Source organism: Eumetopias jubatus, unplaced genomic scaffold, assembly GCF_037043125.1.
Source record: "Eumetopias jubatus isolate StellerSeaLion01/CBP00866 unplaced genomic scaffold, mEumJub1_p1.0 scaffold_12, whole genome shotgun sequence".
NCBI lineage: Eukaryota > Metazoa > Chordata > Mammalia > Carnivora > Otariidae > Eumetopias > Eumetopias jubatus.
Window position 1 is genome coordinate 4,904,278 of NW_028274818.1, and position 26,579 is coordinate 4,930,856.

The window sequence follows — 26,579 nt, forward strand, 5'->3', positions numbered from 1 at the left end:
GGTGGTGCTTTAGGTCGCTGGGTATCAGAGTCAGTTCAGACCCAGTATCCCGGTTTTCCAACTTAAAAAATTTAGGTCATCTTCCCCCAATATACAGTTAACTAAGTAAATGGATCTTTTAATTGATAGGTTGAGTCTGAGAACTGTCTCAGGCCTAGGAAATTGGCAAGGAATTTTGACTTTTTGTTGAAGTTACTGACCTCTTTCTTCTGTTCATTCTTGATCTCTCTTAATTAAATATAAATCAATACCTTTCTTGGCTGTCCATTTATCTGGTCCCTAGGACCACCCACATTCCATTAGCCAACTCCACTTTGAACATACTGCCCTTTTGGAAGTCCACCCACCCTTCTTCTGAGAGTTAAGTGTTGCCACTTGGCCTCTGCTATGCTAGGATCCTATCATCCTCACGGCTACAAGGGAAACCAGTTCTTAAACATCCCCTTCCATCAGCCTCCACCCACAGAGACAGCCACTTCTAAACTTCTCAAAGATACCAGTGACCCATTCATTGGTGCCTTTCCTTTATAAAAAAGAGTTGTCCCCAGGCCTTCCTGAGAAACATGGTCAGTCGGTGGGTTTTCCAGTGTAATAAACATTCATTCTTGCATGCCCACTTCCTCTAAACCTTTTGATCATTTCTCATATGGTCTATCATCTCAACCTCATTTACTGTGGGCCATCAGTTTTTTTCCAAGTTCCCCAAAGCCATCTCTATAGCATATCATAAGCATCTCTTCATGCCCTTGCCAGAATGGTCCAGAGTTACAGGAAAATGTCCTCATTATCACAAATTCTGTATGACTTTGAGTCTTAATTCATGAAACCATCCAAACAACTACAAATTTATTATCTAACATACAGAATTTTGGAACAAAGGGGCACCTCCCTTTAAGTTTGAGAGCAGCATAAAAACTCCATGTACAGCTTATACCTAAATTCTGTGGTTATTTTTAAGCAAGAGAAAAGACTAGAAAAATACTATAAATATCCTTACAGTGACATTCCTTGCTAAAGAAAAAAGTTCACTGGGCGCAATCCTCATGTGAGAGAGAACAGGTATAGAAATGTAACAGTGTGGCCGATGGAGCGATGGAGCTATGGAGCCCGGGGAGGGCCCCAGCAGTGCTACTCAAGGTGGTTCAAAGACTTGTACTGGTCCATGAACAGGTTTTTTTACTAGTCTACAACATGATGAGTTAGAAACTGAAAGTGTTTAGACACCTTTTAGCATTTTGACATTGCTGTGATATCCAAGTGCATGATCCATGGACTTACCCTGCTGAAAGGGGTCTGGTCAGTTCAGGTGTTGTGAAGCCTGTGTAGTGGGCAGCATACTGTGTGAACTGCACACTTGTCATGGGCAACAGGAACACTTCTTAGTGTACAAAGGACTGGATATTTGTAAAGCAAAAAGCCTGGTCCTTTACCACACACAGTTTGAGGACTGCTCTATCCTTCCATAAGTCACAGAATCACTCAAATAGTGCTTCTGGAACAGAGAGTAACTGGAGGTCCATTTGTTTATGTTCAATCAAAATGAAAACAAATGAAAAAAAAAAAAGAAAACAAATGACTTCAGAACAAAACTAAATTGGACTAGGGCATCTGTTTAGATTCCTGGAGTAAGCCCTGACTAGGCCAGCGGGAGTGAGAATTTGTAAGAGAAAGCCGCCAGTCTAATAGGCCCTTGGTTCAAGGGGCAGGGCCTTTGTTCTTCCCTTCTCCTCTCTATTCCTTGTCCAGCTTTTGGCCGGAGCTAGATGGAGAGAATTTTGGCCCTTCTGTGACCACCATCACAAGTCTGCCTGCCCTGTTCCCACCTCCTGCAGCTCTACCTTAGAGTCTCAGATTCAGACTGGGGATCTGCCATACTCTGATAAGGTACAGTAGCTGGATGCTCCCAAACAGCCTGAGGCCCTCAGAGCACTTCCTTCCTTGTCAATACCACAGAACATGTAGGATCATTTTAAGGGGTGAAAAGCTTAACCCAAGGAAAGTGGCATGTCAGGAACACAAAGTGACTCAGATGCCGAATGTACCCTTGCTCTGTGCATCATCTTCTGAGTGCTGAAACGGGACAGCCAGCTGGCCTGACCAGAGTACCCACCAACACATGGCAGCCAAGGTCCATGGATGCATTGGTTCCCAAAGAGAGGTGCAAGGTCAACTCAAAAAAAAAATAGTAATTAAAAAAAAATGTTAACATTACTAACAATAATAAGAATGTCAAATGTTAAGGAGCAGTACCAATTGAAGGGTTTCCCAGGTTGAAACACCCAGAGAAAATGAGGCAAGATGGCCAGTCTCCTTTGCCAAGTGAGGTGCAGACCGAGCTGGGGAAGGGGGGTGGTGGTAGAATCCAACACTGCAATGTTATGCAGAACTAGTATGCAAACATTCCTCACACTGCCGATTACAGAAGGTGAGGAAGACCAGAGAAAGACCTGAATGAAAAACAGGCCACACTCCTCAATCAGAATATTTATTAGTCAAGAAAAAAGACCCAGGCTGCACCCACTCCAGTTCCCAAGTCACCTGCTTAATCAAGGGACAGGATTCAAAGAAATCGGAGGTCTCAGATAAGCCAGAACGTATCTGGGGAAGAACAGTCATTCATTTCCTAGACCTGACACTGTAATTCTATGTGTTTTCCAGGGAGAGGGGCCAATCAGAGTGGTGGATGGCCCAGATGAGGGGAAATAGGATGGCCCTTCTTTGTCACAGCTTGGGTTCAGAGAAGGGTTGGAATTAACAGGTATTTAAAAAGAGAGATGAAGAGAGGCAGGGGGTGCAGGAAGGTCAAGGGCTGGTTTCACCCAGATCACACAGCACTGTACAAAGAACCAAGGTAACAACTTTAGTTCTCAGGCTGGAACAGAGAGTTGAAGGCTCAGCACCTCGAGAGAGGAGAATCCCAGGGCTTCTCTTTCAACCCTACTGTGATTAGATGCAAAAGCCCCCACTTCCTTTTCCTTCACAGAATTCACAACGGTCTGTCTAAAGGCAGGAGGACATGGTGATAGACCTAGAGAACCAGCCCAGGCTGTTTCTCCCCATTCATTCCCAAAGGCCCTGCCCAAAAGAACTAGAGAAATACAGAGTCCCAGGACTCTGTCTCTGCTCCCCAGGTCCAAGAGGGAGTAGAGACAAGGCACAAAGACCCTGGATGCAAAAGCGAACATCAGTGTGGCCACATATAACATTATTTGGGAGGGAAGAAAGTACACGCCCCACAAGGGATGCCTTCCTTCACCTGGAAGGTAGCTGGGCCTTTGCTAGTAGCAGAAACCACATGGATAGGGCTCACAGAAACAGCCTGCACAATAGGCCATATTTCTAGAAAGACAGAGTAAAAGCCTCAGCTGGTATGGCACAATCTCAGCTGGGACGACAGAGGGCAGTGGGCAGACTGCTCTTGCAGACGACACTCCTGCCTCAGTTCCCAGTGGTTCTGCTGACTCCAGATGCTCCCCATGGCTGGGAATCAGGGACAGACACGTGTGGTGTTTCACATGATCAGACACTGTTCGCCATTGGCACCTGGTGGGCCTGACAGATTGAGGGCATCCAGGTCAAAGTTGAGGCCAGGAGGCTGGAGAAGAGATGGAGGGACTGAGATTACTCCTCTTACCTCAAGTGAGAGCTTTTGAAGGTGCTTCCCCTGTAGCCACAGTGATCGCTTCATGTGCAATCATTAAAGATTACAGAATTCCAGAAATCTGGGACTCACATTCAAATCTAGAAGATATACTCACCATCTCCCCAGCCAGTTCTTTTGGAGGATGGCCCAAATCCTGTAGCTGGAAAATAAGAGGAACTTGAGAAAGAGAAAATCCTAGAAAACAATATAGCAGCCCAAGAAGAATCTGAGCCATGGTCTCTCTTCTGTCTTCTGGGGACCAGGCTATGGGACCTCGCTTGTGCTCCCTCCTCCACCTGGGTTTGGCAGTGTGGCGTTCTTCCCAGATACCTCCTCCACCGAACACCCAAAGAGACAGCACCAGGGTACATAGCACGAGGAGGCCTTACCTGCTGCATAAGATCCAGCACTAACTCAAAACGAGCCTTCTGAGTGGCCTCACTGTCTGTGGGGCTCTCTGCCTCAAACTGCTCACATATCTTGCCCATGACACCATGCTGTTCCTGATATTTTTCAAACTGCTCTGGAGGAAGAGACTCCCGGTGACTCTGCAACCATTCTGGATACTAAGGAAAAACAGAATGGGTGGGGAAGAATTAATGAACAATGGATAGGAAAGGCAATTAAATATGAAAAACAATAAAATATGAAGGGAAAGGGGAGGACATGGAGGAAAGAAAAACTAAAGAAGTGAGTTCAGCGTAGGAAGTGGCACTGACTCCAACCACATCACCTGGCTATGCTAGCACGGATGGTCACCAGAGGATGGTGCACTTCTTCTGTGAAGGGCTACATGGTAATATATTAGCCCTTATGGGCCATACGTGATCTGTCACATAGTCTTTCTTTCTTCTGTTCTGACTTTACAACCTTCAAAAATTCTTAGCTTGAGAGTTGGCTTTGGTCCACCTAGACCTTGGCCTGCTGACTCCTGGTCTAACTACTCACTTCCCACTCGACCACATGTTGGACCGTGTCACTGAAACGCTTCTATTCCTGTATTCTGTAGGCTCTCTGACAGCAGGGACCATCTTTTACACTACTCTTAAACTGTTCATAGCATAAAACAAGCAAAAGAAAGGGCTGGTCAGACAGCAGCCCCAAACCAGTTTACAGAAACCAGAGCTAAAGGAAGACTTCCCCTTTTACCTTCAACATCTTCAGTGTGGTACCTTTATTCCCAGAGACATAGCTCCTCCCCAGCCCTCCTGCTCCAAATACACAAAGGAGAAAAGAGTGGATGGCTTGTGCACTCGAGTTACTCTCTAGCTCTGTAGGCTCTAAGCAAAGTAGCCCACAGCGGTTGACACAACAGAAAACAAGGAGGAAAAGCAGAAATGTTAAGTTCACAAACCTTTTCAGTAATCTCCTTCAGTGATGGGTACAGCACATCCTTGGATAGGAGGTTCTGCATGATGCTCTGCATAATGGGGAGGATGTTCCCTTCCCCATCCCCTTCATCCATGCCCAGCCCTTCCATGGCCTTGGTCAGTTCCTCCTCTGACATGCCTGAGTTCTAGAAAGGAAAGAAAGGAGGTGAGCAAATACAGATGGTCCCTGACTTAGGACCACTTTTCAACTTTATGATGGTGTGAAAGGGATGCACATTCAGTAGAAACCGTACTTCAAATTTTGAATTTGGATCTTTTCCCAGGCTAGTGATATGCAGATGATACTCTCTTGTAATGCTGGGCAGTGGCCATGGCTCCCAGGCAGCCACGTGATCACCAGGGTCAACAACTGATGCACTGACAACCATCCCATCCCCTTACAACCACTCTGTTTTTCACTTTCAGCACAGCATTCAATAAATTACATAAGATACTCAATACCTTATTAGAAAATAGGCTTTGTGGTGGATGAATTTGCCCAACTGAAGGCTCACGTCAGTGTCCTAAACGTGTTTAAGGTAGACGAGGCTACGCTGTGATGTTCAGTAGGGTAGGTATATTAAATGCATTTTCAACTTATGATATTTCCAACTTATGATGGGTTTATCAAGGTGTAACCCCATCGTAAGTTGAGGAAGATCTGTATATTGCCTTCTTGGAACGCTGCACCCTTTCAGGTGGGAAAGAACTACTTAAACTTGCCTGCAGCAGAATAGTGGGGCAGGAACAGACTTCACATGCTACCAAATAGTCTGTCGTTTGAGACTCTGCTGCTGATGTGCCTGAGAGGTCCCTCATGGCCCCTACCCCTTTCCCTCACCTGAAGATCAGTGGCATTTTTGGCGAGTCCACTTAGTGTCTCCTTCAGGCAAGACGTAAATTCTTGTTGGGAGGTTGCGTCACTGCCTAAGGAAGATCAAGAAAGCCAAGGTCTTTAGGTTTTATCTGTCTGCTTACCCAGACTGACCTGGTTATCAGCTTGGATATGGAACATTTACTAGTGGATCACTAGCACTCCAAATCTCTGAATCCTCTGTGGTTATCTTCATAGCCATTTTCACAAATCTACAGGAACTGTGTGTCAGTTTGTTCTCCATGATGACACCCACAACACTGTGACCTTTAAAACGGTCAGTTTTTAATAATCTTTTCAATGACTTTTCAGCCTCAACCCTTTCATTAAGCCATGTTCCTATCCTCTTCCCATCTCCTGGCCCCACCCCACGGCAGTGATATAATGAGCGCTATCAGCTTTACTCTTAGTAAAGAGTAAAGGCAATGAAGATGACAGAAGTTTGTTCAGACAGTTCCAGCCCTCGGGGCCTTCCTCACCCACTCTCCCGGCAGCTTCTGAGAGCTTTTGGAACTGCTCCACCAGGTGGGGCTCTTCCTCAGCCAACTCCTTCATCGCCTTCTCGAACTCTGCAGTGGCTTGGGAAGCCAGCTCGCTGTCAAACAGTTCCTGGAAAAACTTCTCTTGGGAGGCAAAGAGGGCATCCTGCAGGGAAGAGGTGGCCAAGATGCATCTCTTACTTGGCAACCCTCAGACAGAAGCCGCAGGCAGTGGCTCTGGGAAATGCAGTGCTTCCCTCCTGCCCACCTCCACTGGCCATTCTAACTCCTCTCCTTAAGGAGAACAGCAAGAAAGGCATCTGACCACTGAGGAAAGGGTATGGCGTGGCATTCCCAAACCAACCATTTAAACCTGCTCTTTTTTCAAACAACTTCCTCGAGATCCCACCACTCCATCATCAAAAGTCCCTGTTTACCAGGACTGAGGCCTGAAAGAGCACTCAGCAGTGTAAGGCCAAGGCCTCCTCCCCCCAGTCCACTCCAACCCACAGGGGCTTGCCCCACCACTGCTCAGAGATGCACGCCCACCCCCTCCCCCTCCCTTAAGAGGGCGGAATTTATACTTTGGCAGTGTCTCCTGGCGATCTCTTCTGGGGCCCCGAAGCATCAGGGGCCGTGGTGGTAGGAGGGGGTGCTGGGGAGGGTTTGGCCTTATCGAAATCATCAAGAGCACCTTCAGAGACAAGAGACATAGTGTGTGTGTTGGGGGATGGATGAGGATGCAAGGCTGGGGTCAGGGGAGGGTAGTTTTGGGCAAAGCATTAAGAGAACAATCTTTCAAAGTGCCAACCTATTTTTTTTTTTTTGAGTCTCCCTCTCCTGGCCCACCCCTCAATAAGCTTCCCATTTCTCTCCTCATTACCCAATTTATGTGATCAAAGGAGAAGAAATCCCTTAAGATGGAAGAGGCATCTCTCTCAGAGCCGGGAGGAGAGAGTTAAAAGTTCTGCAAAGACATCTCTGTCTACACAGTGCCTTCCTTGCCACATCTAATGGTTCCCCAGAAATCCCCCACAAATATCCAACAGGAGCAGAGAGCACAGATGTCCTTAAACCCCTGAACTCACTCTGGAGCCCTCAAGGGAATAATTTTTGGCAAGAAAGCAGAAGCCATGTGGTGTTCCACCCAGCTTCCCATGGGCCCTGGCACTAGCAGAAACTGAGGGACAGCACGCTGCACTCCCTGGAGAGCATCACACTCTCTTCTCTTATCCTCGGATTTGGCCCTCCTGTGGCAAAGCTCCTAGAGCTCCCTCTGGCCTCCTCATCTCTGCAGCTAACCATGTGCCAATCCACACAGAGTCACTTGGCATTCCTCACCATTTCTGTTCATCTTTCCGTCAGCCCACATCTCCGTGACTGGGCAAGAGACAAAACATATGCACCGCTGCCCTGAAAAACCTGAGTCCTCACCACCATTCTGCCTGCCAGGCCTAGGGGGAGGGCATGGCCCACCGTGGGCAAGCACCCAACCAGAGGAGCGGGGGACAGGGCTAAGGAAGAAAGAACGCTCAGCCTCTTTCAGGAGGGAGAACCGTCTCCCTCTAAAACCGCGGAAGGGAGCTGGCTTGAGCTCTGACGTGGTGAAAGAACTGGAATAGGGCCTGCTGAGGAAAAGGTGAGAGGCCTGGGGAAAGAAAAGGGAGAGGACAGCGCACAGACGGCCGCGCCACGGACCTGTCGACACTTAAAGCAAGCGGCCCGTGAGCGTCGGGGTCTTTGGCCCCCAAGGACCGAATGCGGCTGCTGGCGGGAAGGAAGTTAGGTCCGAGAACTTGCTCACGTCGAGCAAGTGGAGGTCGGGGTCGGACCGTGAAACGCCGTCCGGTGGGTTACCGTTTCCCCTCCGGCCCGGAAAGCAACGGTCTGACACGCTCAGGGGCCCAAGGTGGGCTCCTGAGCCCCCGCCGCGGAGGAAGGGGAGGGTGACCCAGAGATTTTCTTCGGAGTCGCTGGCAGACCCTCCGCCCCCGGTCAACCTTTACAAAGCCTCTCCCGCTCCGCCCCCAATATCTCAGGTTCAGTTTACCGTCGAATGAGCCCTTACAACCGCCCCCGTCGGGTCTCTCCCTCTACCAGCTCTTACTTTCCAGGAGCTCTTCCAATTCCCGGTCAGCGTCGGCCCCAGCACCACACTCCTCCTCAGCGGCGGCCATCTTGTTCTCTCCGGCTTGCCGTAGGAGGCGGGTCTCCGCGGCGCCTGCGCCCCGCCCCGCCCCGCCCCTTCCCCTCGTGCAACCAATAGCAGTGCTGGTCGGTGCGGAGCCGCCATTTTTAAAGGGACAGGAAACTGTGGGAGTTTTTTTGGTCTTGTTTTGGGTTTTTTCGGGGTTTGCCTTTTTTTTCCCCCCCTCTCTCTTTTCTCCCTTCTGGCCAGGAACCGGTGAACTAACGGAGTGGAACTTCTTGTCTTACTGTTAACTTCTGCCAGGTTACTTAGTAGCCTAACTTCATTTCAACTTCTCGCATTATCCAGAGAAGTAACTCTTTCATCGTTTTCCTCAACACTTCACACTCTCAGGCATTCGATATATTTTACTTCCCTGGTTTCCTGTCTCCCCGCCGCCGCCGCCGCCTCGAATTTAAACACCACGCCGGCAAAGATCTCCTAGTGTGGCCTTCACTGCTGGGTTCTCAGCTCCTGGACTGGGCCTGCGGTCGGTAGGCGCTCCCTGGCCGCCCGTTGCCCGCCCAGACCCCGACGAGGCACACTTCTCCGTGGGGTCTAGCGGCTCTCTCTCACCTCCCGTTCCCCATCAGGACTGCCAGGACTGAAGGACACGGGCCTAGAACCTAGAACCCAGTGTCAGCTGAAGCAATTCAGGCAGAAAAAGCCAGTCTGGGGCCGTGGACCGAGCCAGGGGACAATTCAAATGCAGTAATGATAGACCTGCCTTCCCTGGACGATCTCCTTTCCTCCAGACGGAACCCAACCTCCAACCCAGAGAAGCTGGGGGAGGAGGCGCGGATAGAGACAACTCTACACAACCCTTCCCTCCTCTTCACATGGGCCAGAACTGCCTCAGACGCAAGCCGACTTTAGCACTTCGAGGGCATGCACTGTTTAGGATCCTGTGCTGGGCACAACAGAGGAAGAGAGCCAAGTCAGGACCAGCCCCTGCTGCCTGGGGATCAGGCTGGAGGTGGGATCAGACAGACATGCAGCAAGTATGGTACAAGGTAAAGGTCCTAAAAGAAGGATAAAGTGCGATGGAGCTTAAAGGGAGAATGTGAAGTCACTTCACAGCTTTCATCCTCGGCTTCCTGAACACACACTTGAGTTCTGTGTCCGGCACCAGCTTAGGTACCTTACTCTTTCCTTCACAGATTCTTAAAATCATTACCTGTGCAAAACCCACTGTATTGTTCCAGGCACAAGTGGTGTGACTCAGGAGAAAACATTCTGAACTGAAAGTCAGCTGACCTTTAGTCCCAGTCCCAATTCTGTAACTAATTACTTTTGTTCAAAACCCTTCACTCAAGGCCTCAGACTGCAACTATGTAACATTATAGTTCCTTCAATTCTAAACTTCTATAATGGAAACCCCTCTGATTAATCCCTTTCTCCCCAACACTTGTAACAGAATCTATTCCAGGCTTCCTCATTCAACTCCAAACCACTGACTATCGTTCTCTCAAGCACATTACAGATATTTCTATTGGCTTTATATTAATGTGGTAACCAGCATGTTAATAAGGAAAATAGGGAGGTAACAGAGAGAACATGGAGTTGAAAACAAGCATGATTCTTCCTTTGCATCATTTCTTAAACTTGCTTCTGCTTTTTCTTCTTACTAGTGATATTCCTAAAACTTCATCTTCACATTTATTCACCTCCTACCTTTCTAATGTATAGTTCACGCTGTTGCAAAATAATATTTTACAGCATTTCTTTTTAAAGTAGGCTCCACGCCTAGCGTGGAGCCCAACACTGCACTTGAACTCATTCATGATCCTGAGATGGAGACCTGAGCTGAGATGGAGTCGTTTAACTGACTGAGCCACCCAGGTACCCCTAGAGCATTTTCTTTATATCTCTCTTGCTTCAGGACTTAATGGCTCTCCACCGTTTATTGACCAACTTCAAATTCTTGCCTGATATTCACAATTATTTTATATATATCCATTTTGTTTCCCTAATAACATGAGCTTCAGGAAGCACGGATTGTCCTTTTTTTTTAATATCCCCCAGTTCAGAATAAAGTTTATGTTTAAGTGCAAAGTTATTAAACTTATAAAAATAACTTTTTTTGCCAAAATCTATCACCAACTTGCCTATGTTTACAGAAAGAATGTTGACCACTTGAGAGAGTATCATCAAAGTAGTATGCAAGTTTTTGAGAAGGCAGGCTTTGTTTGCGGATATTAAGTTTAAGCAAGCAGCTCTTAAAGCTAAAAAAAATATCAAGGCCTGTGCTCTCTGAGCAGGAATTCCAACTCAAGGAGTTTGTCCTACAGACACACTTCCCCAAACTGTACAATGTATGTTCAAGTTATTCATTGCAGCATTTTTTATAAGTCAAAGATTGAGAACAATCTAAATACCCATCAGCAAAGAAGGTAACTTAACATAAACTAAATCATTCAATGGCACATTATGCAGAGAAGTAAAAAAAGGGAAGCTAACATACAATACAGAAAAATATCTTAAATGCGGTATATACGATAAAACAAGGTGCAAAATCATTTAGCAGCACGCTTCATGTATGTATAGCGGGGGAGTAGGGAATCTGCTTGTGTACACACAAACCACTGATGCATACAAGGACGCCAAGAGTGGCTCCTTGTTTGAGGGAAGGTGAAAGGAACTGGGTAGCTGAGGAAAAGAGTATTAAGATGTCACAGAATAGCTTTTTACCTTTACTGAGTTTTGAACTATATGAATGTATTGTTTATTGAAAACATGAGTTTAAAATGAAAAAAAGTACAAACTGTAATCACAGGCAAAGGATGTCACTCTATCCAATGTAGTCTTAGCACATGACAAGCAAACTGTGTTGCCAATATCATCGTTGTAACATATATAACGTACTACTAATTCATCTTATACATGTGGATTACCTGTAAAACATCTAGAACAGAGACAGGTACATGGTAGGTGCTCAGTAAGTACTGGCTGTAACTAGGAAAAGGGGGTAAGGTTGCCGTCGTCAGTAATGGAATAGGGGAGCTAAACTTGCTTTCTACATTCTCACAGTTTAATATATGAATATATGCTTTTTTTTTAAGGACAATGGGCATTTCTTACTTGCAAAAGTAATTTTAAGTAAGTAATTTTAATTACAAGATTTAAAAAAAAAGCTCTCTGCTTTGGTGAGGCAGCTACATGCAGTAGGAACATGAGGGTGTCCAGGAAACAAATGGGGTCACAAAACTCAGAGAAATTTACTTTATTAAGGGTGAGAAACAAAACACAAGAACAATGGCTATAAAGAATAAATCAATAAAAGGTGATGTGCATTTTTGGAAAACCAGTTTCTTCTCAGACTTGAAGTTTCTGGGCACACACAGAGGGTACCTGCCTGGGAGTTTAAATGTCCAAGGGAAATGGGGGATGGCTAAGAGTTTGCTGTGGCTGAGTAAAAGATGGGATCTTATTTATTACACCCTGCTTCTTTCCAAAAGGAGATCCAAAGAGGGTGGGGAGGGAAAGGATAAATATTAAGGGAATTCAGTAAGCACATGCACATCACTGAGTTTTCATTTGTTCCTTGAACGATCTAAGCTGGGACGGCAAGGCCACCTGCAACCACAAGTGTCGTCACCCTTGAGATGAGAAACAGTCAAATGTAGACATTCTGATTCGCCATAGAAGAGAAAGGGACACGACGTCTTAGGGCAGGAAAGCTAAATGTCAATAATTTGAAGGGTAGTTGAGGAAGAAGGAGCTAGAAGGACATAGAGACTGATTCTCTGGAGGAACTATGGTGATTGACCTGCACACACCAGAGGGGGCCTTAGCGGAACTGCAGAGGACTGATCCTTAAACCAATGACGTCTTTGCCAATCTCTGTCACCTGTGGAAAAGGAAAGAGGGAAAAATTAGGGATTTGTGTGGGCAAAAAGCCCAGAGAGCTTACTCCCTCCACTCTTCAGGGAGGACAGAAGTGTATGTTGTTAACATTGTTAACATCTGTTACTGATCTGTTTATTGATTGTTTACAGTATCACTGCCTCAAGGAGCTACAGGCAAATACAGGAGAAAAAAGGACCAACATACTTCCTTCTCTTTCCTCTTCCCTCAATATCCTGGATGCATTTCTAGAGGACAGTACTTACTGTAGTGACCTTGCAGATTTGACCCTTGAACTCAGGGGAATAGCAGGCTCCACTGAGTGGACATTTCTCTACAGGCTTTCCACGGTAGATGGGCCGATAGGATGCAGCACAGATGTCAAAAGGGTTGTGCATGTCGTAATTGAGCTGGTAGGCATCTGTGGGGTTCTTCTCACAAGCAGACAGAATTTTGCGGGTCTGAAGGAAGGAAGGAATATTTTACTCAAGAGGACCAAAAACTGCAAACCAGAACTCAAATGATTTCAGCACCATTGTTTATAGTTTCTTTGATTCAAGATGCAATTATACTGAGTTGAATACAGAATATGTCCTCCGTACAGGACATATGCAAAGGGGTCACAATCACCGTTCCTGCTGTATCAGGATCTCCCCTTCTCAATACCAAAGTGGTTCCATGGATCTAGACCCATATTCCTCCACCAAGTCTGGGAATTATCAGGGTCAGGACTCAAAAGGGTTAAGACTGGCTTCGACTGCTCGAGAGGAATGCTTCTAGAGAACGCAAGTAGCGGCTCGTGTGTGTGCAGGTTAGCAGTAGTGGTAATGGGTAGCAGAGCTTAGGCACAGGAAGACTAGAGCCATTCTAGGGAGTAGGTCCCTCTTACACCTGCACCACGGCCGAATGAGTTAGAAGTTCCCTTTCCCGGAACAAAAGGAGGCACCCACGCCACTAAGTAAAGAGGATGGCGTTCTGGTGGGTCCTTTTGTTGAATGTTGTTCTTCAGTGCTTTGTTTCAGAGGCAAGGGCCTTGGTTGTCCACTCCCTCCATGTAAGCGATCTGATTCCTTTACGCTTACAGGAGTTCCCCCATCTACCTGTTGAGCCACCTCCGGCTTGGGCCCAAGTTCCAACAGGCGCCGAGCAAAGGTGGCAGCTGTCTTAAAGTTCTTGAGCTTGAAGAAGAGGTTGAGGGCCGTCCGCAGCACCAGGATCATGTGCACAGGCTGCAGGTTTGAGTGGGTGAAATAGGCTGCCATCTGGTGGACAGAAGGAGGGACACATGCCAGGCTGATGCTACAGCCGACACAGATCATTTATAAGCGGCTGCAGGGGCATTAATCACCACACAAAGCAAACAAAAACAGGACTGATTATATGGCAGAGGGATCTTCTGCCCCCCTGGGGACGGAGGACTGACGGAACAGAGAAGGGCAGAAAAATACACCCTCTCCTCACAGAAGTGGGCCCAAATATCTCTTACTCCCCAGACTGAAATCTCGGTTTGAGAAGTCAAGAATTCAGATCTATTGGCAGGGGAAGGGGGAGGACACCTCTGTGCTGCACAGAGGCCCAGTGACAGTACCTCACAGATGCGCTTCTGCTGGTCCAGAGTCTCTTTGGGCAGCTTCTTCCTTTCTATCTCCATAGACAAACCCACAATGTACTCACGGCAGATGGTGATGAGCTGCTGGGCCTGCAGAGAGGGGCGAAGCCAAGGTCACAGTGCAGAGGCAAGGATGTGGGGGTGCCCAGGACTACAACAAGCGGCTGCCCCTCCTACCTCTGCAATCTCCTGTTTATTGTCCACAACGAGAAGAGGCACACTGAGCAAAATGGAGCGGAATTTTTCCACAGCCTCCTCAAACTTGCCAACTGTGGTGAGCTGGTAGCAGAGCTGCAGCCGCTGAATGAGGTCATTAAGCTTCAGACCCACCGCTGGTACACCATTCTTCAGCCCTGCATCCTTCCTGGACATTTGGAAAAGTAGGAAGAAGAAAGGATATTCGGGAATCCACTAGACTCAACGGGGGAAACAGGAGGGGGAACTAGATGCAGATGTATAAACCAAGCCTCATGGAGTGTCAAGCCGAAGTTCTCTTCCTACCAGGAAACCTCAGCTCTGGGACAAGGGTTAACTGTCCCCCAGGCTACCATCTGAAATATCTACCCCAAGCTGGAAGAGACAGTAGTCAGGAGCAAGAGGCCTTACCAATTGCGATTAGGATAGCCGTACATGGAGGGCAGGCAGGGCAGGGCCTGATAGGTGGTACGGCCGCGGGCATAGGTCTGTAGGAACAGTTGCTTATAGGGGCCAAACTGGGTCACCCCCACTTGGTCGTGAAGGAGCTGGAATATAGGAAAAGAAACAAAAACCGTGACCATGCCACTGAAAAACTAGCTGACCTTGGGCAAGGTACTTCTCTGTACTTGTTTCCTCATCAGTAAATCACACTTAATTATAGGACCTACCTCATTTAATAATACCTATAAAGCATTTAGGATAGTGCCTGACACACAGTCAACATTGAGGAAATGTTCGTGGTTATTGCATTTGTAGTTACTGCTACTGCCATCATAATATATGGTTTAGCGTTCAAAACACACACCTGTTCGTGAAGGGGCGCTGACTTCACTGATGTGAACCACAAAGCAGACTATACATGGGGGGGGGGGGAGGTGGCTGGTAGGATCCACCTGAAGAGATTACTAAGCCAAATGGAAAGCACGTAAGAGGAAGGCCTTATGAGGCAAGTTTGCTTAGGCAAGACCAGGGTTTCCATGATAAAGACACACCTCTGCCCTTGTGGGTAGGTTAATTTCCATTTGGTTAAGATGAGTCAACCATCTCCCTGGGGACCCTGAACGAGGAACACTCAACAAGAACCTATACTACTCTAAGACTTACCCGCATGGCTGTTTCAAAAGAGCCTGCCAGGATGTGATCAACTGGAAGCTGAGAGTTATTGCACCAGATCTAACAAGAAAGAGAAAACCCAAGCCAAGTAAAACTTTGCCCTTTCTCCTCCCAAACTATCCTACTCTGTATCTAGAGCAGAAGAGTATTAACTACTCATTATATATTAAGCTAGTATAGCCAGCTCAGAACCAATCATGCCCACAGGGCTGTGCTTCTCTACTTACCTGAGTTGGGCTGGTTCCCTTGGTGGGGGGCACAAAGAACCCATCCTCAGCACCCCCAGCTGCCCCAGGGGGTATATCCTAGGAGAAAAACAGGTCATTTTGTAAGCCATTCAAGCACTTTGCGCTGATCAATCTAAACACAGCCCTTTACCTTGTTCCCAGACTCGACTGGGGAGGAAGGGGGATGGTTGTGGGAGAAGACCTTCAAAATAGGAGCAGCTTCACCAGTAACAAAATGATATACCAAAAGCTCCAATTTAAACAACAAAGCCTGCTGCCTTTTCAGGAGCTGCTGATGGCACAACCTGATTATCTCCTTTCTTTCTTTCTTTCAAAGGGAGACAAGCATCAGACCAGGACGGTCTAGACCCCCTCCCTTTCAGGAGCCTCAGGACAGGTTGGGAGCAGTAAGGACAATGGCTTGCATAGGGAGAAGCAGAGGGAGCCTTCTAAGGGTAAGAACCCCATGCACCAGCTCAGGAGGGAGCTCCAGGTCCTCTTCGACATCCCAGCCACCTCCTTCTTCCTGCCCCTTGCCAAGAGCGTCGTCCCCCAGACCTTCTGTAGCCTCCACAAACCCGTCTGTAAGGAAAATCCAGGCTCAAAGTAGATTTGCAGAGTGACATAATCTTTAGCCCAAAGCAAGCACAATGCTAGGATTTTTATGGGTCCCATGGTTTGGAACCCTGAAGGACTGCCCCACAACCCAGCCCCCACCGAGGCCACCATCCTGCCAGGAGAGTCCAAGAAGTGCACTCTTACCTTCGTCCAGCTGCAGCTCCGCATCCTCTCCCCAGCCCTCGGTGCCAACAGTGTCAATGTCAATATCAGCAGCCAGTGCTCCTCCCTTGCCTACAGAGAGAAGGAACAGAAAGGAGCTGGTTATAGCCAGGCAAATCTGAGATCTGGCCTCTTCTGCAGGAAAGCTGCATCCTTACAAAAGCAGGTGCCAAGGCCCTGTCCACTCAATGTTCTTGTTTATTATTTATTTTTGTAGTATATATGCTACGCTAACTTGCAGTAGGTTTCAAAGGGAGAGGGAATAGAAGAGAGATGGAAAGGCCTTCCTGCTACTAAAACCTGCCTCTTAAACCATTTTTTTTTAAGATTTTATTTATTTATTTGAAAGAGAGAGAGAGCGTGTCCACGCTAGAACAAGTGAAGGGAAGAAGCAGGGGGAGCAGGAGAAGCAGACTCCCCGTTGAGCAGGGAGCCTGATGTGGGGCTCAATCCCAGGACTCCAGCATCATGACCCGAGCCAAAGGCAGACACTCAACCAACTGAGCCACTCAGGTGCCCCTCTTAAACCATTTTTTACTTAGCAACTCTCAGAGTTTCCTGCTGAGAGCTCTGCTGAGCTACCACCTCTACAGTTTGTGCACAGCGTGGGGGCACGGGGTAGGTGAGAGGTGGAGGGATGAGCAGGCCTGGGCACAAGATGCTCAGGGGTCTATCTAAGCTCTCAGCCAAGAAAACCAGAGCGGGCAAGGGTGGGAGTAGTGGCGGGAGGTAGCTTAGGTCTGCATACGCCCACACGCCAGAGTCTGAGGTCGCTGCCCTGTGCCTTAAGACCATACTTCGTGGGGCGCCTGGGTGGCTCAGTTGGTTAAGTGACTGCCTTCGGCTCAGGTCATGATCCTAGAGTCCCGGGATCAAGTCCCGCATCGGGCTCCCTCCTCAGCAGGGAGTCTGCTTCTCCCTCTGACCCTCTTCCCTCTCGTGCTCTCTACCTCTCATTCTCTCTCTCTCAAATAAATAAATAAAATCTTTAAAAAAAAAAAAAAGACCATACATTGTGAACGATGAAATACTGAATGGGACCGAGTGACCAACCACACATATGGAAAAGCCTAAGGAAATGCACCCACATGTTCAGAGCGGTTGTCGGAGCCCTGGACTAAGACACAACTTTCTTTTATCCCCCTATTTTCCAAATTCTAATCATCTCATAATGCTTTTATTTAATTTTTAAAAGCATGCACCATAGCTCAGACTGGCGTCTCTGTGCTCCATGATCTCACACAGAAGAAAGGACAAAGGAGCTGAGGGTACTCTGTAATACCCTCAAAACAAACAACAACAAAAACACTACAGAGGGGTGGGCACTTACCCTTGCTGGCAATGGAGCCTTCAAAGAAGCCTTTAGACACAGTCAGTAAGGGCCAGTTGGTATCCAATGGCATGATAGGTGCAGGTGGCTGGAGCAGCTTGGCATTAGGATCAATGTCTGGGATCTAAAAGGTGGAAGAAGGTTAAAAGCAAACAGCTCTAAGGAATCATGTAGGGAAGGCTACAGAGCCTCCTTTGATCTCCTTTGCTTCTCTGCCTCTCCTGGTAACCAGGTGGGAGAGTAATGTCTATAGATTTAAACTGTCCCCAGATCTCAGAGTTCATCCTGTAATCAGACACCCATGTAAACAAAGACTCACAGTCTCCTTCTCTGGGTCAAATGTCTCCTTCAGGCTCTCAGCTTCTTCATCTAAGCCATGAGTAGCAGCTGTGAGATAGGCCAGTGACTCTGCAGAGAAAACAGACATTGTGGTAGACAGCATTCCAGATGTCCCCCAGCGATCCCTGCTTCCTGGTCTTCAAGTCTGTGCAAAATCCCCCCAACACCCACACCTTCAGTGTGGAAGGGACTTGTTGACTCACTTCTAATGAACAAGATGTGGCAGAAGTGATGGGATGTCACTTCTGAGATTAGGATACGACTGTGGCCTCCACCTGGATGCCATCGCCTGCTCTGAGGGAAACCAGTTGCCATGCTGTAAAGTGCCCTAAGGAGACGCCTACGTGGCAGAAAATTGACATTTCCCAGTCAGCAGCCCACAAGGACCTGAGGACTGCCTGCAGCCCTGTAGAGAGTGTAGGAGGAGACCCTTCCCCACTCAAGCCTTGAGATATCTGCAGTCTTGGCCAACGCCCTGATCACAGACTCCTGAGAGACAGAGGTATCCGGCTAAGCCATGCTGCAAACTGAGGTAATCAGCATTTGTTGTTTTAAACTACTCAGCTTTGGGGTAATTTGCTATACAGCAGTAAGTAACTAACACAGTCACTTATCCTCAAGCTCTCTCATCAGTGCTGACAAGAATCTTGGAATCATCCCTGGCTCCTCTCCTCCCGTCACACATCCAGCCCTTCAAAAAATCACATTGTTTCCACCTTTACAACATACGGCAAGTCTGACCCCTTTACTGCTTAGCACCTTCGCTCAAACCACATCTCTCACCTTTCTTGTTTCCTAGCGTATCTCAAATGCTAGTATTGTGCTTGGTACACACTGGTCTCTCAGAAAATAACCCTTGAGGGGCGTCTGGGTGGCTCAGTTGTTAAGCATCTGCCTTCGGCTCAGGTCATGAGCCCAGGGTCCTGGGATCGAGCCCCGCCCCGGGCTCCCTGCTCGGCAGGAAGCCTGCTTCTCCCTCTCCCACTCCCCCTGCTTGTGTTCCCTCTCTCGCTGTGTCTCTCTCTGTCAAATAAATAAAATCTTTAAAAAAAAGGAAAAGAAAAGAAAATATCCCTTGAATATATAAACAAAGAAATAAGTAAATGAGTAAAACCTCAGGCTTGAAGTAAAAGAATAAAGTTCTAATGGCAACCAATCAAGTGTATTTACTAGGCTCTCTGCTTCAGGACATTTTAAAACCTCCTAGCTCCTCCATGACTATTAACTGTTTTCCTAGGAGTGAAGACTGAAATTCTGGCTGTACCTCCACCTGGCTCTGAAGAATGTCTCCTGAGCTTGACAGGAGCATGCTGTCTCTTCTGGAAAAATGCACAACAAAGGGAAACATCTCACCCCTATACATGGTAATTCACCATGAAGAGAAAATACTATCTAAGCCCCAAGAGAGCTGGTGAGTCCCACGTGCTTACTTACTCTGCCCACAGTTCTTCAGGATCCGCACCCGCTCGGACACGTCACCCAGGTAGAGGGCATTCTGATAATGGCCACTCATGTCCTTTCGGATCTCAGCTGCAGCAAGTCAGTAAGAGATACCAAGTTAAGTTCTCACTCGCCTCTATCTGCCTTCCTCCTTCTCCCAAGGACCACTCTTCCCATCCTTAGTTTCTGGGGACTCACCAATCTTCATCATCTTGCGAAGTTTCTCTAGGTTGCCAGTGATAAGGTACAAGAAAGAAAGTTTGTCAAAGTTTTTGGTGCGTTGATAACACATTTCCACAATCTGGTGGTTCCCTTGTAGCAAGGCCACTTCTCCCAGTTTTTCCCAGCAGTTCTTGTCATCCAGGGCTTTGGCTGCTTCCAGAGCAATCTAAAGAGTCCCCAGGGTCAGAGTTAACAGGTTGGCAGATACTGTGACTCAAAACCAGGGACTACAGTCAAAGTATCTGCCTCTACATAAATCTCCCACAGACTCTATACTTGCAATCACTCTTAGCGTTCAGTCTCATTCTACTGAAAATCCTATCACCAAACAGAGTCCCTTTGGCTCCATGGAAAGAATCACATCACATTATCCTTCTCCTCCGAAATTTACTTTTACAACAAAATCATCTCCTACCATTTGCTGATTCCGTAGGGCCAATTCTTACTTATCTATCTTTTTTCTACTTGCTAAGTTTGAAGATCTTCAGGGGCTTTAGGAAGGACAGAACAAATAATAAAAGAAGGAAGTTCACAACTAGAAAGTCAATTCACCTAAGCCCTCGCCCCATTTAAAAATAACGCCTGTACACTCTAGGTCCCAACATTTTTTTTAAAGATTTTATTTGATTTGATTTTTAAGTAGGCTCCATACCCAGTGTGGAGCCCAACACAGGGCTTGAAATCACGACCCTGAGATCCAGACCTGAGCTGAGATCAAGAGTCAGATGCCGACTGAGCTGCCAGGCACCCCTCTAGGTCCCAACATTTCATAAGTACTTCTTCATCTAAGCAGCCAATCAGCAAGTAAGAGGTGAAGGAAATAAAGAGAGTTTTCAGATTCCACGCTATGTTGCTCGATTCTAGAAGTTAATGAATTCAGAATGACCGATAATGACAACAGTAGCAATGCTATGGCAGAAGCAGAGACAGGAAGTGGCAGAGATGGGCCAATAGCAACAGGAAGACAGCTCTACCTAACAACTAGAAAAATCTCAAATTCCATCATACTTGCTGAAGAAGCAAGCCCAGAATAACATTCTCGCAATGCGACCCTAACCCTATCACCTTCTCTGCAATGAAATGGGACTCATGACCACATCTCCCTCACCTCAATATTTCCACACTCGAGTGCCAGACTAAAGCGAGTTTTCTCATCCTTGACGAAATGCAGTGCCACTTCCGGGTAGCCCTTCTTCTGGAGGTAAGCAATGATGGACTGTCCTACTAGCTTGGCATTCCTCACCATGTGCAGTACCTAGACATTTAGGGTGCGGTGGGGCAGGAAGGAGAGATCACTCAGAGGGAAAAAGGAGTGCTGGCCCTCTCACACCCCTAGTGCGCATTCTTGTTTCATACCTCATCATATTTTCTGTTGATCAGGGCCAGCTTGAACTTGAACTCAGTGGGATCAATGGTGAGCACCCGCGGACGACACTCCCTGTCCAGGCAATACACATTGTTGCCCTTCACGCGCGTGACATAGATGGGTAAATCCAGAGTCCGGATGATCCCGTAGTCCCTGCAAATAGGAGTTAGAGGGCACAACTTTCAGCAAATGAGGGGCAAAACCCGGCCTGTGAGGACCTGGAACAAGCTTAGGACACAACTTCTCTTATCTTCTCACTGCTCTTTGGCCAAGTGCCATTTGCACAATGGTACAGATGGGAAGCAATTCAAAAGAAAGCAGAACTAATTGCCACATTTACTTTTTCTTTTGTATGAAGCAGGAAAACACGGGGCACATGGTATGACCTTTCTTCATAAGTTATGACTCTGAGAGCCAACAGACATGGCTACAGGAATCAGTCCTAAAAGTTAAACTTAAAGTTCTGATATACAATCACTGGGCCAGTTAAATCCTTCCCTGCAGCTACAGGCAAAAGGAGAAGAGCGGGAGAGGCGAAGTTCTGACACACAAATGATAAAAAGCAAAAAATATTTTAAACTGAACAAAAACTAAAAGTTTATCAAACTTACGGACATTGCTAACACAAAATTTGATTGATAATCCGGGATGCTAAGTGTACACACTGTATTAGAAGAAACTCCAAAAACTAATGAGTTCTATGTACATATATTAAACAATACATATAATATAAAAAATAAATATTAATAAGCACCCAACTAAAAAATTTTGTTCTTTTAAAAGTTAAACCAAAGAATATACTTAGGAAAAATAATGAAGCCAATCATAAAATTAAGAAATAGAAAACAAAAATACAACACAGAAGTTCAAACAATAAAGGCAAAAGCTAAATAAAATTGATAAACCTCTCATGAAGCTAATTAAAACAGAAAGATAGAACTGCAATATTAGGAATGGAAAAGAGCATATTACTCTAGCTCCTACAGGATGAGGATAGGCATAAAGTTTTTTTAAATGATCAAATTCCAAGAAAAGGAAAATTTACCAAAACTGACTAAAAAGAGATAGAAAACCCCTACAGTCCCGTAACTGTTACACAAGATAAACTGAATCATAAAAAAAATCCAGGCCTGGATGACTTCACTGGCAAATTCTACCCAACATTTCAGGAAGAATTAAACCGAATCTTATTACAAACTCACTGAGAGAACAGAGGAAGGTGTATTACTTTCCTTATTTTATGAAATTAGCACAACCTCAACACCAAAACCTGACAAGGACAGAAAGAAAAAGGGAAGTCATGGGCCAATCTCATATATATATATAATATATATATACACACACACACACACACATACATGGATGCAAAAATCCTGAGCAAAATACTAGCAAACTAAAACTAGCAATATCAAGGGGTGCCTGGGTGGCTCAGTCGTTAAGCGTCTGCCTTCGGCTCCGGTCATGATCCCAGTGTCCTGGGATCGAGCCCTGCATCAGGCTCCCTGCTCAGTGGAGAGCCTGCTTCTCCCTCTCCCACTCCCCCTGCTTGTGTTCCCTCTCTCGCTATCTCTCTGTCAAATAAATAAATAAAATCTTTAAAAATAAATAAATAAATGAAACTAGCAATATCAGAAACAGGTAAAACATTATGACCAAGTTAGATCTGTATCAGGAATACAATGTTGGTCTAATATTTTTTTTTAAGATTTTATTTATTTATTAGAGAGAGAGCATATGCACAAGCAGGGGGAGTGGGAGAGGGAGAAGCAGGACCCCTAATGAGCAGGGAGCCCGATGCAGGGCTGGATCCCAGGACCCTGGGATCATGACCTGAGCCAAAGGCAGATGCTCAACCAACTGAACCACTCAGGCACCCAACTGGTCTAACATTTTTTAAAAATCAATTTAATTTACTACACTAATCAATAAAGAGAAAAATCCTATGATTACCTCAGTATATGCAAAAAAAGTAATAAAATTCAGTATTTATCTGAGCTATAGCAAGGAAATTCCTTAATAAATAAAAGCTATCTCTAAAGAAGTCAACAAGCTAACATAACGCCAATACACTGAAAGCTGACTCTTTTTCTTTTCTTAAAGATTTTATTTATTTAAGAGAGAGAGAGTGCAAGCAGGGGAAGGGGCAGAGGGACTCTTGGGCAGAATCTCAAGCAGACTCCACACTGAGTGCAGAGCCCAACGTGGGGCTCAATCTCACAACCCCAAGATCACAACCCAAGCTGAAACCATAAGTCGGACGCTCAACCAACTGAGCCACCCAGGCTCCCCAAAGCTCACTCTTTAAATTGGAACAAGACAAAAAAGTTTGCCATCACCATGTTTTTTCAACACTATGCTGGATATTCTGGTCAGTGCAAGAAAAACACATGAAAGTATAAGTACTGGAAAAGAAGAAACAAATCATCATTACCCAAAGATGCTATGATTATTTGTGAAAAAAAAGACAAATTACTAAAAATAATAAAAGTCTAGCAAGGTCTCTGAAATAAAATAATTTAAAAACGTAATTGTATTTCTAAGTATCATAAAAAGTTAGAAAATTAAATTTTTAAATGTATACTATCCACTTACAAATCACATTGAAAACTACCAAGGACCTAAGAATAATCTAAAGAAATGCAAGATCTCTATGGAGAAAATTATAAACCTTACTGAAAGAGTAAACATTTATTTAGGAACACCTAAATAAATGAAGAGTTACTATATCATGTTCACAGATCAGGAATTTAATATTGTAAAGATGTCATTAAGGCCCAAAATGACAAACAGAACCAATGCAATCCCACTAAAATCACAACAGTGTGTTTTCGTTGTTGGTTTTATTTTGCATGGAATTTCACAAGCTGTTTCTAACATACTTTTTTAAGGCAAAAATAAAATTGAAAATTTGCCTTTTCAAGGCAAAAGTAATTAGAAAAGAACTTAATAACTTTAAAAAATAAAAGTGGGAAAGGAGCAAGATGGCGGAGGAGTAGGAGACCTGGATTTCGTCTGGTCTCAGGAATTCAGCTGAATAGGGATCAAACCATTCTGAACACCTACAAACTCAACAGGAGATCGAAGATAAGAAGAGTAACAACACTCTGAACAGAAAAGCGACCACTTTCTGGAAGGTAGGACGTGCGGAGAAGTGAATCCGAGGCGATATTCCGGAGGATAGACGGCGGGAGAGGGGGGCCTCCATCGGCCGCTTCTGGCAAGTGCTAGAGCCGCGGAGCACAAAATTGGAACTTTTAGAAGTCGGCTCCACTGAGGGATGTCGCTCCAGTGGCTAAGCGGGGGGGTGGAACCCTCACGGGACAGTGTGGTCTCAGGACCCTCGGGGTCACAGAAAGACCGGGGGTGCCTGAGTGCGGCAAAGCTCCCAGGTATCCGAGCAGGGAAGCCGGCCGCAGAGACGGAGCCGAGGCGCGGGCTCTCAGCTCGGGGTTGCCATAAACTGTGATCCGCGGCCCAGTCGGGCCTCTGCTCCTCCAGCAGGGACCCAACAAGCGGCAGAGCCGGGGGAGACTCCCCTTCCTCCCCCGGGGAGGAGCGGCGCGGGAGCGCACCGCAGGGATCTGCTGGGTTTGGAGACTCCACACGGGGTCGGGTGCCAGAGATAGAAACGCTCGGTCACAGGCCGGGTGAGCACGGAGTGCGGCCGGAGACCGGGGACACGGGAGTGACTGCTTTTCTCTGGGGGCGCACTGAGGAACGGGGCCCGAGTTCTCAGCTCCTCCGGGTGGAGATTGGGAGGCCACCATTTTCACCCTGGTCCTACAAAGCTGTACTGAGAGCTTGCAGGGAACAAAAGCTCCTGAGAGCAAACCGGAGCAGCTTGCTTAGCCCGGACTCACAAGGGCGGGGCAGTTCCGCCTCCGGTAAAGACATTTGGGAACCACGGCAACAGGCCCCTCCCCCAGAAGATCCGCAGAACAGCCAGGAAGCCAAGACCAAGTTTACCGATCAAGGAGAACGGGAGAACTCCAGCGCTAGGGGAATACTGCACATAGAATTCATGGCTTTTTTTACCATGATTCATTAGTTTTTCAAAGTTAATTTTTTTAACTGTTTTTTTTTTAATTTTTCTTTTTCCCTTTTTCAAACAACATCTTATCAATCCCTTTTTTAAAAAAAACATTTTTTATTTTTCATTTTTAGAGTCATATTTTTATCCCTCCAGAGTAGTTACCCTTATTTTTCGCATATATATATAAGTTGTTCTCTCTTTAGAATTTTGAGATACAATTTCTTCTAACAGATCAAAATATGCCCTAAATCACTAGTGTATGGCTTTGTTCTAGTCTCCTGCCGGATCACATTCTCTCCTTTTTTTTCTTTTTAAATCTTCTTCTTTCTTTTTAAAAACAACTTCTTATCTTATCAAGTCCTTTTATAAAATCTTTTATAATTTTCATTTTTACAGTCATCTGCCATCCCTTCATTGTATCAACCCTTATTTGGTACATATATAAGTCTTTCTTCCTTTAAAATTTTGGCAGGCACTTTCTTCTGACAGACCAAAATATGCCCAAAAGCTAGTGTGTGGCACTGATCTATGCACTAGCCTGATCATATTTGATCATATTCTGGTTTTTTTTTGTTTTGTTCTGTTTTTGTTTGTTTTTATCTGTTTCTTTTTCCTTTTTTTTCTCTTCTTTCTTTCCCTTTCTTGTCCCCTGGTTTCAGGTCTTTTTTGATTTGTATAGAGTATATTTGCTAGAGACGTTGTTAACCTGTTCGCATTCTGTTCTCTCATTCATCTGTTCTCCTCTGGACAAAATGACAAGACGAAAAAAATCACCTCAGCAAAAACAACAAGAGGTAGTACCGTCTGCCAGGGACCTACTCAATACTGACATTAGTATGATGTCGAACCTAGAGTTCAGAATCATGACTTTAAAGATACTAGCTGGGCTTGAAAAAAGTGTGGAAGTTATTAGAGAAACCCTTTCTGGAGAAGTAAAAGAACTAAAATCTAACGAAGTCAAAATCAAAAAGGCTATTAATGAGGTGCAATCAAAAATGGGGGCATTAACTGCTAGGATAAATGAGGCAGAAGAGAGAATCAGCGATATAGAAGACCAAATGATGGAAAATAAAGAGGCTGAGAAAAAGAGAGAGAAACAACTACAGGATCACGAGGGCAGAATTCGAGAGATAAGCGATACCGTAAGACGAAACAACATTAGAATAATGGGGATCCCAGAAGAAGAAGAGAGAGAGGGGCAGAAGGTATATTGGAGCAAATAATAGCAGAGAACTTCCCTAATGTGGGGAAGGAAACAGGCATCAAAATCCAGGAGGCACAGAGAACCCCTCTCAAAATCAATAATAATAGGTCAACACCCCGACATCTAATAGTACAACTTACGAGTCTCAGAGACAAAGAGAAAATCCTGAAAGCAGCTCGGGAGAAGAGATATGTAATCTACAATGGTAGAAACATTAGATTGGCAACAGACCTATCCACAGAGACCTGGCAGGCCAGAAAGGACTGGCATGATATCTTCAGAGCACTAAACGAAAAAAATATGCAGCCAAGAATACTA

The 26,579-nt window shown here is 45.9% G+C and overlaps 2 protein-coding genes across 2 annotated transcripts in view; both read right to left on the reverse strand.

Moving 5' to 3' along the window:
• Positions 1 to 2,469: 2,469 nt before the first annotated feature.
• On the reverse strand, positions 2,470 to 8,555 carry PEX19 (peroxisomal biogenesis factor 19). Its single transcript, XM_028090916.2, has 8 exons — positions 8,474 to 8,555; positions 6,951 to 7,060; positions 6,367 to 6,532; positions 5,855 to 5,940; positions 4,998 to 5,159; positions 4,033 to 4,209; positions 3,759 to 3,803; positions 2,470 to 3,595 (listed from the first exon to the last, which is right to left on the reverse strand). Exons 1-8 carry the CDS (start codon positions 8,541 to 8,543, stop codon positions 3,512 to 3,514), a joined length of 900 nt encoding a protein of 299 aa, XP_027946717.1. The 5' UTR covers positions 8,544 to 8,555; the 3' UTR covers positions 2,470 to 3,511.
• Positions 8,556 to 11,762: 3,207 nt separating this feature from the next.
• The window catches only part of COPA (coat protein complex I subunit alpha), a 50,410-nt gene continuing 35,593 nt past the window's right edge, over positions 11,763 to 26,579 (reverse strand). Inside the window, exons 18-33 of the mRNA XM_028091016.2 lie at positions 21,015 to 21,177; positions 20,767 to 20,913; positions 19,635 to 19,824; positions 19,431 to 19,526; positions 17,977 to 18,065; positions 17,658 to 17,781; positions 16,310 to 16,399; positions 16,020 to 16,129; positions 15,548 to 15,625; positions 15,312 to 15,380; positions 14,616 to 14,752; positions 14,187 to 14,373; positions 13,989 to 14,099; positions 13,501 to 13,662; positions 12,667 to 12,861; positions 11,763 to 12,404 (exon numbers count right to left, since the gene is read on the reverse strand). Of these exons, the coding sequence (XP_027946817.1) occupies positions 12,345 to 12,404; positions 12,667 to 12,861; positions 13,501 to 13,662; positions 13,989 to 14,099; positions 14,187 to 14,373; positions 14,616 to 14,752; positions 15,312 to 15,380; positions 15,548 to 15,625; positions 16,020 to 16,129; positions 16,310 to 16,399; positions 17,658 to 17,781; positions 17,977 to 18,065; positions 19,431 to 19,526; positions 19,635 to 19,824; positions 20,767 to 20,913; positions 21,015 to 21,177 (2,008 nt within the window). The 3' untranslated portion in view covers positions 11,763 to 12,344. The remainder of the gene's footprint in view (positions 12,405 to 12,666; positions 12,862 to 13,500; positions 13,663 to 13,988; positions 14,100 to 14,186; positions 14,374 to 14,615; positions 14,753 to 15,311; positions 15,381 to 15,547; positions 15,626 to 16,019; positions 16,130 to 16,309; positions 16,400 to 17,657; positions 17,782 to 17,976; positions 18,066 to 19,430; positions 19,527 to 19,634; positions 19,825 to 20,766; positions 20,914 to 21,014; positions 21,178 to 26,579) is intronic.